This window comes from Parasteatoda tepidariorum, chromosome 5 (assembly GCF_043381705.1).
Source record: "Parasteatoda tepidariorum isolate YZ-2023 chromosome 5, CAS_Ptep_4.0, whole genome shotgun sequence".
Lineage (NCBI taxonomy): Eukaryota > Metazoa > Arthropoda > Arachnida > Araneae > Theridiidae > Parasteatoda > Parasteatoda tepidariorum.
Genome location: NC_092208.1, coordinates 2,708,104 through 2,720,833, shown reverse-complemented (window position 1 = coordinate 2,720,833; position 12,730 = coordinate 2,708,104). Strand labels below are relative to the sequence as shown.

The window sequence follows — 12,730 nt, the reverse complement described above, 5'->3', positions numbered from 1 at the left end:
GTATAAATATTTAAATTTTTTTAATATGAAGCAAGGCTCTGAACAATTAAAAAGCTTTCTTGGAATATTTTAAAATGTTTAATAACAGTTTTTAAAAGTTTTTCCTGAAATATATCAAACTACAACACCATTAAATTCTAGAGAAATGCAAAATACTAAGTGAGCTGTGTTTAATTTATTTGTTTCCAAAAGGTTTTCCGAAAACTCATAGAGCTCCGTTGATTGGTTACACGAGCTCTGAAAGATAAAATTTTTTTAAACTGTAATAACAATAATTATAAAGAAAAATTCCTAATTATTTTAATATTACGGTAATTTATACGAACTTACTCTTGAATTTTTTTTATGTGAAATGTAGAAAAATTTAAAATTTTTATTTTATTTTATCAAGAAGTTTTGCTTGTCCATCCCATTGTTTTACTCATGACATTTTATTTGCTAAATATCGAAAAATCAAAAATGATGTTTTTAATCTGCCACCAGAATCGAACTCACTACCTCGAGCTCACAAGCCAACAGTGTGTGCTACGCCTAAATCGATTGCGTTACCGAAGCACACAGCGTGGTATATCTCTTCTGTTTTAAAATAAATTGATAAAAAATTGCATCCCATTTTTAAGTAAATTTAATTAACTGTTAACTGAAAGTTTAAGAATTTATAATTTCGAGGAATGTATTATTTTATTTTACCGTTTTTTGGACGTAAAAACTTATTCATTTTTCTTTTTCAAATCAGTTCTGTTATCTTTCTTCACGTCTACTTTAATTATCTCGAAACTTGGTGATTTTTCCTGATTAATTTATTTAAACGATTGAGGATGTTATTTTTTCAGGTTATATCAGGTATTTTTTTTGAAATCTGTTGCATGCTCTCAGCAATTAGAAAGCTTGTGGATTTAAATGATGATTTTCAGATGTTTAATAAAAATTTTAGGAGTTTTGTTTTTGATAAATTTTGAAAACTAACATATAGATTATATTCTAGGAATTTGCCAAATAATAAGTGAGCTCTGGTTAAAAATATTTGTATCCAAAAGTTTTTCTGAAAACTCATCATAGTGCTCCGTAGATTATTTACAGGAGTTTGTTAAACTATTATAACAATATTTAAGAAAAAAAATTCTTAATTATTGTAATGTCACGGTTGTTAATACGAACTTACTCTTGAAATTTTTTTATGTGTAATGTCGAAAAATTTGAAAAAAAAAAGATTTACCTTAACCAGACGACTTTTCACATGGCTCTTTCTACTCATAAAATTTTAGGTGTAAAATGTTGTATCATTATAAAGAAAATAATTTAACGACCACCAGAATCGAACTCACTACCTCGAGCTCTTAATCCTGTATTGTGGGCAATGCCTAAACCGACTGCGCTACCGAAGCGCACAGTAAAGTATATCTCTTCTGTTTTAAAATATATTTAAGAAAAATTGCACACCATTTGAGAGTACATTTAATTTACATTTAACTAAAGGTTTAAGAATGTATAATTTCCAAGGAATATTGTTCAAACTTAAGGCTTGAATATTATTTTTATAACACCAAAATTCTTTTAATTGTTCATCTGTTCATTTGGAGGATGGGTAATTGTGTTTCATTCATATAAATGACAACTTCCTAATTATTGACATGAGTTCTCAAACCACTATAATTCGCTCACTTACAATTACCACCAGATTTACAGCAATCTCAAACCAAATTTTTTTTATATTTTAATTTTTTTTTATACTTTCCTTTGTAATTTTCATTCGCGTCTACTATAAGATCGCGTCTACTAATTTTTCGTTCGTAATTATTTTTGTAACGACTGAAAATTTTATATTATCAGCTAAATGTTTCTTTTTTTTATTATGATAACACGCTCTCGGCGATTAAAAAACCTTTTAGGAAGATTTTCAAATGTGCAATAACAATTCTTAGAATTTTATTTTTAAAAAAAATATTTCAAACTACAACACGATTAAATTCTAATAAGCACGATTAAACTAAGTTAGCTGTGTTTAAAGTAGTGATATCAAAAAATTTTTAAGTAAACTCATGGAGCTCCGTGGAAGATTTACAGGAAAGATACGATTTTTTTAAGCTTTCATAACTATAATTATATAACAAAAAAATTCCTAATTTTTTTAATAACGCAGTTGTTGTTACAAATTTACTCCTTCGCGTGCAGGTCGTCGGGCTACCGAAGCGGGGGTGCCATCTCCTCTGCAGAGGATCAAAATTGTGATGGCATTTCGTCGGATCATCCTCCAGGGATGTTTCCCAGACCGTCGCCAATAGCCCATTGTGCAGCTTTAGTGCGACGTAAATGAACATCAACTACAACAACAACGAATTTACTCATGAAATTTTTTTTTATTTTCAGTGTAATAAAATTAAAAAGAAAAAAGTGTTCATTTTAAAAAATCATGTTTTTTTCCCCTCCAATGAATTCCCAAACCACAATCAGCACGTTTCTCTCTCCACATCACAACCGTCACAACCTTTTCTCCACACTTCCACACCACCACTAACAGGTGAACTTTCACTTACAACACACTCAACCAACCTCCGTACACACGCCTGTTCTTTTACGAACACCAGCATCGAACTCACTATCTTGAGCTCTCCAACAAGTAGCGTGCATTACATACCTTAACCAACTGCGCTACATTAGCGTCGATAAATTTTACAGTATAGTATATCTCTTTTGTTTTTAAATATATTTAAGAAAAAATTGTTCACCATTTTCGAGTAAATTTACTTAACAGTTAACTGAAAGTTTAAGAATGTATAATTTCCAAGGAGCATTGTTCAAACTTAATACTTTAATATCATTTTGATAGCACCGGAATTAATTTAATAGCCCATCTGCTCATTTAGAGGATGGGTAGTCGTGCTTCATTCGTATGAATGACAACTGTCTAATTATCGACATGAGTTCTTTACATTACTACATACTTTCATTTATACTTAACTCCTGATTTACAGCTCTCTGAAACCTTATTTTTTCATTTTTTAATTTCAATTTACCGTTTTTTCGAAGTAAAATAATTTATTTTTATTTTTCTACTATATTCTGTTATCTTCATTCACGTTTATTTTAAAACGCTCTAGACTTTTTAACAGTTGACCTTCTACTTTTGACTGCGATATTATTCACGTGCTGTTGCTACTCAGTCTCGATCACACACAACGTATTCACTCGACTGCTAAAACCAACGCAGGTGTGACCACGACTGTGAACTCAATATTGCTCCCATGATCAGAACTGACATAGTTCTCCCCGCAGTGACCTTTCTCGTGTTTCAAACTATCTGTATGCCAAGTTTCATAGATTTCGATTAAATGGTAGTCTTCAAAGAACAAACACACCCACAGAAATTCACTTTATTTATAGAGAGAGAAAATTATTTTTGTTCGTCTTTTAATTAATTTTGACTTTAGAAATGTTTATATCGTAATAATCACGATAATTCTACCTAGATAGAATTTTAAATCATTGTTCCCAAAATGAAAAATAAGTATTGTTCGATCTCTGAATTTCGTCCTTAGTCTCGTGAAGTCCATAAAAAGAGAATTAATTCATTTTGATTTTAGAAATATTAATATCATAATAACGATAATTCTACGTAGATTAAATTTTTTAAATCATTGGTTTACAAAATGAAAAATAAATATTGTTCGATCTCTGAATTTCGTCCTTAATCTCGAGAAGTCCATAAAAAGAGAATTATTTAATTTTGATTTTAGAAATATTAATATTATAATAACCACGATAATTCTACCCAGATCAAATTTTAAATCATTGTTCACGAAATGAAAAATAAATATTGTTGGAACTCTAAATTTCGTAAAGTTCATAAAAAGATAATCAAAAGGTAATGTTTAACAAGAGGATGAAAAGGAGAATTTCATTAATATTCCTCGTCTATTCCTCCTCCAATAAACAAACAGGGGAATCCATTGCTATTCAATAGAGGAAACTCGTGGTGAAAGCGCAATTATTTAAGGGATAATTTCCTCATTCATTCTCGTCTTCTCCAAGGAATTCAGTTATTAGGAGTGACATGATGGCAACGACGACTGCAGAGATGGAAGCAGTAAATGGGGGGCGATATATAATATGGGGTGTCTTTTGAAATGATAAGATTGAAAAGCCGTTTTCTTATCAGAAATTGAGTGAAATATCGTTAGCTCAGGTGAGTTCATTATTAAAACCGATCCACAAGTACAATCTCAGACATGACTTTGAATAAAGGGTTGATCGAAGCGATTGTTAAGTTAAGGCATCTTTGTTTGATAAAGGTTGGGTTATTGTTTAAATGTTGACACTATTGGCTCAAATACTAAACGTTAGGCTTAAGAACTATACAAATGTGTTATCAGAAAGGGCAATAAAATAGAGAATAAAAAATTAGCTTAGCTAAACAATTTAAGTAATAACATTGTTTATTAAATAGTAACATATTTTATTTTATTCGTAGTAAAACCTCGCTAAGTCAATATTTTGGGAACCAAATAAATATATTGTTGTTGAAGGATATGTTGTTATATCGTGGGCTTACATACTTTGGAGACACAATAAATTTTTTTTTCAATTTTAATGTTATATATGTATTAACCATAAATGTATTTATATATTGTGTAGAAAGATAATTCTGAGTGTTAATTAGGATTAAATTATATACCAATGAAATAAATTTAGAAAACAAGATCGCAGACATGCCTGAAAACGTTTTTTATTGAAAATAATCTGATCTTTTTGTTTGCTTATTCATTTTACTGACTGTAAAGTCAACCATAAAAGAATGTGTTGAGTCCAAAGTACGAAAATGAATTTCGTTTGTGAATGGGTGCTCCACCCACCCGCTATGGAAAAGATTGTCTTTTAGGTGTTAATGTGATGCTTGTGGTGATTTGTGACACATAATCAGCTTTTAACATGAAGTAAATGAAATCAGATAGGAGTGTTACATTTGTGACTTCTTAATAGATGAGGGAGGTAATTCTAAGAATGGAAACTCTTGAGGTGGTCAGCAGTGAGTCTTCTCTTGTCAAAAAGAGATGGAAAAAATGGCAAAAGATGATAAAATCAGATTTTTACATTATTTGATAACGAATAATAAATGGAAAAAATAAGGTTGAAATTCGGAGGGGAAAAAAACGTTTCACAGGAACGCTTCAGAGAATATCATAACATTGAGAGGACCATGACATTAATTCATATGCAAGTCCGTCAGGACCACGATATAAAAGGAGTCATTGTTGTATTGGATATCGTAGTAGCGAGAGTTCACTGTAATAACGTATCATAACATATTTTTTTATAATTTAGTTACTAGAAATAAATTATGAAAACGTCAAGTTGTAGATAACTAGTCTGATATTGTTTTGTTTCCAGTTATAGTTCCAAGTAAGACTTCAAACCCTTATTTTTTTATTTGAATTACTTTACCCGTATTTTAATTGCTGTTTCTCTATGGAGATTACCCGCTGTAGTTTAAATTGTCTGCTGACTTTGAAAGCTAATTTTTAACTTTTCTAGTAATAATTATTTTAAGCGAAGATAAGCAGCAAACCTTCATGCGGGATTATAGGTTGGAATTTTGAAAGTTTCTACTTAAATTAAACCTTATGTCTCGTAAATTTTTTTCCATTCGTTTTTTGAATATTTGGATGCGCAAAAACTGAATGAAAAAATTTGCAATTTACTGGAAGTTTAAATATTTACATTGGGTTAATAACTAAGTATTTGTCCGGCCGGGATAGCCTGGTCGGTAGGGCGTTGGGCCCAAGTCCGAGAGTTCGAACCCCGCCAGCCGAAGACTCCCGTCTAGTAAAGTGACTGATGCACGTTAAATCTGTCGAGTCGCAAATGCCTCCATGTTCCCTTGCAAATCAATACCTCTAGGGGTACTGGATTGGAGATCGATCGTTCAGCTCAGAGTTACGATCTGCGGATGAATGAATGGATGTATAGTATAGTCCGCCTTATAAACGTATGGTGTGGCAGAAGTCGAATTCTGGGTCATAGATGGCGCCTCTGAGAAACAAGAAATACACACTCTGCCTTAAATTTGCTCGGTTTCACCAAGCAGGTTTGCCCGTGTAGCAAGTGGCATTAGAAACAACAGCAACACTAAGTACTTGCTTTTTTTTTTTGAAAAAATTTAACATTCTGAACGTCAGTATATTTTTGGCATAATGTGCTATATTATTCAAAAGAGGATTATTTTTTTCTACCGGAATCAATATTTTATTTTCTTCGAGTTATTTTAAGTTATTTCTCAGATCATTAAAATGGAATATATTTTTAGATTAATTAAAAGAAATGATGTGTGTCCTTGAAGAACAAATTTAGAAATTTATCATTCATGTAATGAACCTGACATTATTAACTTCCTGAAACAACAAAGAATAAAATGGGCAGTTCACCACGGGACCGTACCACAAAAGGAAATATCAATGCCAAACCAGTTGGTACACGAAAAAGAGACAGGCCGAATTTGAGATAGACAGATGGCGTAGAAAAATACCTTTTGGTCTTAAAAACTATCAACTGGAAAACGTTGGCGGGAAAGAAATTAGGCAGGAAAAAAATTCTTGTGAAGGCCAAGGCCCACTCTGGGCTGTCGAGCTATTGATGATGATAAAAATGGAATATCAAATGTAGAGAAATGAACATGTAAGAAATTCCAGAGAAACCACCATACATTCATGCATACTTTTAGAATCTTTATCAAAAATTAAAAATAAAAAGTATAGATATTTGAAGTTTACAAATTCATATTGAACTAGTAGAAAAACAATACGCTATCGAAATCTATCTTATCACTAGTGAAAAAAGCGATTACTAAAATTGAAAAGTTTTTTTTTTCACTTCCTATAGCTCATGCTCTCCCTCTATATATTTATACATCTTGTTCAAACTTTCAATCGTTCAAATTTTTTTACACTTCTAGTGGATGACCACTTGTAGTGGATGACCACTTGATGCTAATGCAGTTTTTTCAAATATTAAATCATTCATTAAATTAAATGAATTCATTTTAGTTTTATATGGGAGGAAAAATTGTTAATTATTTAATTAAGAGCAACTAAAATAAAATATTTCTTTGTTGATCTAAGTAGGAATTGAACTTTTTTTTATAATACTTGTTTTTGATTAGATGAGAAAACTGAAATGTGTTGAAAGACTCTTACCGGAAGTACCCTTTTGTTCGAATTGACAGTCAAACTAATTACAATTTTTGTCAGATTTCGATTATCTCTTTCTTTCCCATCTAAATATTAAATTGAAAACTTCGACATTTACTTTATTATTTTCTATTTCGATTCTATAAAGGCTTATTAAAAGGAAAAAAAAAGCTGCGCTATCTTTTTAAAGCATAGGTTTCTAAAAGAGTAAAATTTCGAAGCAATGTGAAATTCAACTTAACTTAAAAATTCTGGTATAATTGTGTTTGATTCTTTTTTTAATCTAAAATACTTTTTAAGAGCATTTTATTTTCCCTCTTTCATTTTTCAGTCCGAGATGACAAAACAAAAGAGATGTTTATTTGTTTTAAGTTATTGACGTATGTTGTTTTTTGTTTGTAGGAGTGGGTGGACGTGAATCTTCGGTGGAATGCGAGTGAATACGGGGGTGTTAAAGATCTTCGAATACCCCCTTGGAGGATATGGAAGCCGGATGTTCTCATGTACAATAGGTACTTATTTTCTTTCTTAACAACGTTCGTTAACGGAAAAACTTGGAAACTTGTCTCAGGGACTGTATATGGGTGATTCTTTTTAAACATGACAATTCGGACCAAAAAGTTTCTTCAAATTTAAAGTCTTCAAAATAATCTAAAATTTTTTTGTATACTTCATTAGCTACATTTATTAATATCTTATACAGCAGTGTAGTTTATTGACATTTGCTCGAGAAAAAAAAATAAAATCGAAATTCTCCAAATCTTGAATGCCAACAAAATGACATATTAGCTTAGAATTTTAAAAAACAGTCATTTTAAGAAAATATTAAGTAACTCAACTTATGCCTTTATGTTAGATGGACCATAATTTGCTAAAATTAATTCTTTTTATCCACTGTAGAGAGAAACAAAAAAAAAATTTGTTGCTGATATGTACAGAATAAAATTGTGTATAATAATCAATCATTAAATAAATAAATGACTTTGATTACATCCAAGCATATTACAATCATACATAAACTTGGTATTAGGTTAATATTTGCTTTNTTCAAAAAAGAAAGAAAAATCCTAAAATCTTATGAGGAAAAAAAAAAAATTTAAAAATATTGCGGGAAAATTTATCGAATTTCGTTCCGGTTTTTTGGTTTTCCGGTTTTCTGATTTCCGGATAACGGGTTCTGTACTGTATTTGCTTTTCCTCTTTACAGTACTATCAGTTAAACAAAATTTCTGGTAACACTTCAATGTCCTGGCATTCATAAGCCAGGAAAATGACAGCCAGGATAATGACAAATGCGCCATTTTATAGCATATAACTTTACTTTAATTTCAAATTTTGGCCTAAGACGTTTATATTCTACAGAAAACAACGGGATATCTTAAAATAACTCAGATTAATCTGTGTAGTTTATGTTATTAATGATTTCAAGAAGCCAGAAAAATGACAACACAAAAACCTACTCACCTTGAAAAATTTTTTATAATAGATTTTGAACCAGAAAATTGGTTCTTTATTCATGCAACAAACAAGACATGTTCATATAGGAGGGTATCTAATCAATCTATTAACATAAGATATTGATTGCTGGCTCTATCTATTTTGGTTATAAACCACTAAATAAAAGTAGCCAGAAAAATGACGGATTTTCTTGGGACAAACACATTATTGACAGAAAAAAATATTTTAAACGTAGTTTTTGTAAATAATACCCTCTGCGTACATTCTAGAAATGCTTACACCGGTTAAGATAAAAAAAAAATTATTTTGAAACATTTATGGGAAATTTTGAAGCTAGTTATTATTAGAAACATTGTTTGAGACGTGCCAGAAACATGAAATTTTGAAGTTCAATTAAATTTTAACGTATACAAAATAGTCAATGCTAGTGCAAAGTCATTTTAAAATGCCAACAGCAATGCTATTTATTATGACTGATATATTTCAAAAGTTATGAAACTTTTTTTTAAAAAAATTACCGAATGGTGAGTTTTCCCCCCTAGATTAAAACTATCAATGTATGATTTCCGTAAATTTTTATAATATTAAATGACGCTGAATAATGTTTTAAATATTTCACAATGCAATTTTTCACAGTGTAACAATGTCGCTGTGTAGCATTCTTAATGTAACATAGTAGTTATTCGCAAAGACTTTATGTTGTTTGAGTTTAATTATACAACTATTATTTAGTTCAGCCTAAAAGGAAAAAAAAAACAGATGCCCCATAAAAAATTCATAAAGAAACGATGAGTTTGCCGATGAGAATATTACACGGAAGAAATAAACATAATTGTAACAAATCCCAAATAGCGCCTAATCTTAGATAACATCTGAAAATCAATGAAATCTAACGTTATCTTGCACAACTTCTAAGATTAGAATGATACATAAGGTCGCTGTTTGCTCTGCATTATATAATATTAGATTCTAAGCGAACTAATAATATCTACCGTTCGCTGTAATGTTATTTTGCATTAGTTTTGATGCTGTATAATGTTAAATTTTGTATTTTCTGTTATTATTTTGCATTGCTTTTTATTTTTTGGAGTGAGCAAGAGGAAGATTTGGATGGTAGTAGAATAATTAGGTGATAAAGTTTTACTTAATTCTCTGTATTGCTGTGAAGCAGTAAAACATATAACAATGGTTTTATAATATCATTCCATGCATTATTTACTTAGCAATACAGAAATACTAAATAAAATTATATTAATGAATTCAGATATCATCCATTTTCTTCCCTCTTACTCCAAAGTATATCTTAGATTCAACAGTTTTTTTTTATTATTTAAACTTTAATTAAATAATACTATATTATAACACAAGTTAAAAATTTATGATTGTTAATAAATAATATATTTTTTTCTTGACTTTAGAACTATTTGATACAGTTTGAGTTAAGTAGTTCAATTGCAGATCTTTATTTACTTAAAATTATATTTCCAAGCAGTCATTAAATGCTTAGATGAAAGTTTTTATGAAATGTTCTGCAACAGTTAATAATGTGTGTTCTACACAAAAACAGGGATGAATCTCACAGGTTTCTCTCTTTCTTCAAACTTCAAACATCACAATCTACATGGGGACTTTCCACCATGGTAGATTTAAAGTGAACCCTGCGGAATATCCACACTGGTTGTTTCATTTGCTGCAAGGATTGAACTCCCAGTTTTCCCTCAGAGCGTGCAATTTCCATATGCAGTTGAAAACAAAAAGTTTCTACATAGATTTTTTTGAAGATGAATTAAATAATAAACGAGAATTTATTATAAAAGAAATATATTATAAATAAATATACAAAAGAAATAAATTATAAAGAAATGTACAAAAGAAATAAACTTCATATAATATAAAGAAATATGTAAAAGAAAATAAATTAAACTATACCATGCAAAAATTAAAAATTATTAAACAATGATTCCTTATTCGAAACTTAAATTATTTAACTTTAAAATGTTTTTAAAAATTTCTTACAACGAAAATCAATGGGTAAATGGCATCGATAACTGAAATGGATGATAATTTTAAAAGTTCGAATGTTAGATTGAACACTATTTAATCTTATATAATATTAGCTCTAATATTAGAAGATAGGACTCTTACGTTTTCTAGCAAGACAGTATTATATTGCATATTTCTAAGGTTAAATAATATCTTTTTGCTACCTGGGATAGTGTGTTGACTTGTGTCACTTTAAAGTTTCTTTCAGGGAAATTCATTACCATATCCCCTCAGGTAATTAAACATCGGCATCAAATTTCTTAAAAAGAATTTTTCCTTATTTTTTATAAATAAAGATCGAATTCTTTTTTCTATTTTATCTTTAATCTAAGTTTTTTTTTTTTTTTTTTTTTTTTTTTTTTTTTTTTTTTTTTTTTTTTTTTTTNTTTTTTTTTTTGTTTTGCTTTCAATTTTTTATAGTCGTTCTTTTGTTTAAAAAAAAATCTGCTGAAGCTGCGAAGTTTTGCAGGGCCCACTGCTGTACTGGAAGGTTTCTGCAACAACTCTCAGCAGCTATAAGAAAAGCGTATTGTTAGCAAGAAAAAAAGAAAAAAAACGTTAATATTTCATGTGACGTCAGGGCCTTCGAAAAAACAGTCTCAAAACATAGCCACCATAAAGTTTGCAAACGTTTCACAGTAACATTTACGTTTTTCAATTTGTGATGATTATTTTTTTTTTCATTTGAAATAATCGTAACCCGATGCAGAGGATTTTTCAAGTACGTGAGAAGCGTAGTTATGTGGAATAGAAAATCGACTAAATGATCTCCGTGGTTTTTTCGAATAATTTGCACACTGTAAAAAAAAAAAAAAGATTTCTCAAAATTAAGCAAAAATGCGTCAAAATTGTTCCGAAACAATTAATTATAGTCGAATTTGAAAGCCCCATATACTCATAATATAGTGACAGGCCCTAAACAGCATATGCTCAAACATCATTTCAAATCCGAAGTCTTATTTTGAAAATAATTAATGGAATCTCTAGGTATGCACTTTTTTGATTGAAACCCAATGTTTGAAAGAAAAGAAAAAAATTCTAATCGCCATTTTGCAAAAACTCTCTTAACTGCGAAACGTTTTATTCTTTTCTGCTGAAATTGTTCTACGTTAATACTGCGAGAAAAAAATATTGATAAATTGCTTAATGAAATAAATGAATTGTTTTTGCTAATTTCATTTAATGGAAAGTTACTTTAAACACGAAAGTAATTTCACTAATTACAAATTAATATTTCTTTCGATCGCAAAACTGTTGTATTTCTTTGCCTTATATTAAAATTTATTGTCAATCAATACATAATCACAATTTACATTTATCAATTAAAAGATAACATGATTTAAAGTCGAATTTTTCTGAACTGAGTTGCAAATACGTACGGTTTTCAATTTAAGAAATGTTTAATTTAGAAAGTTTAACTTTTTATTATATTATTTTTAGTACAAGGCCTTTCGCTGGCAGATTTTACTTTGTTAATAATGTTCAACTCCATGACCTTGTCATTTTGAACCCAATCCAGAAGACAAGTAACCTCCTCGATCAAGTATTGCGAGAAATCTGCCTTAGTGGAGGATTTTTTGATGGAACTGATTCGCATTTGTGTTGCATGTAGAAGAAAACCACGAAAACCTTTTACGTTTAGTCTGACTGCAAGGGGACTCCAACCCATGATCCGTCAACTGCTGAGCATATTTTTCGTCAGCACTGTGGTTGGTGTGAGCCGGGTGCGGAATTCGTATCGAAAAGCTACTGCTGAGATTTGAACTAGGTTCACCTCATAGGAAGGCTCTATCTCCTGAACCAACACGACTCCCTATTCATCAAATATTATTTTGTAATTTTATATTATTTTATAACCGTCTCTGAACAGCTGACCCAATATCAGATATACAACTACTAATATTCAACTCCTTAGCCTTAGAATTTTGAACCCAATCCAGAAGACGAGTAAACTCTCGATCAAGTATTGGGGGAAATTCGCTTTCATGGATGACTTTTTTGATGGAAATAAACCACATTTGCCATACACGGTGAAGAAAACCACGAGA

The 12,730-nt window shown here is 30.1% G+C and overlaps 1 protein-coding gene across 1 annotated transcript in view; it reads left to right on the top strand.

Annotated features, from left to right (window-relative positions):
* LOC107456578 (neuronal acetylcholine receptor subunit alpha-7-like) overlaps nt 1–12,730 on the top strand; it is a 252,153-nt gene that overhangs the window by 210,226 nt on the left and 29,197 nt on the right. The window contains exon 4 of the mRNA XM_071180921.1: nt 7,584–7,693. Coding sequence (XP_071037022.1) covers nt 7,584–7,693 — 110 coding nt within the window. The remainder of the gene's footprint in view (nt 1–7,583; nt 7,694–12,730) is intronic.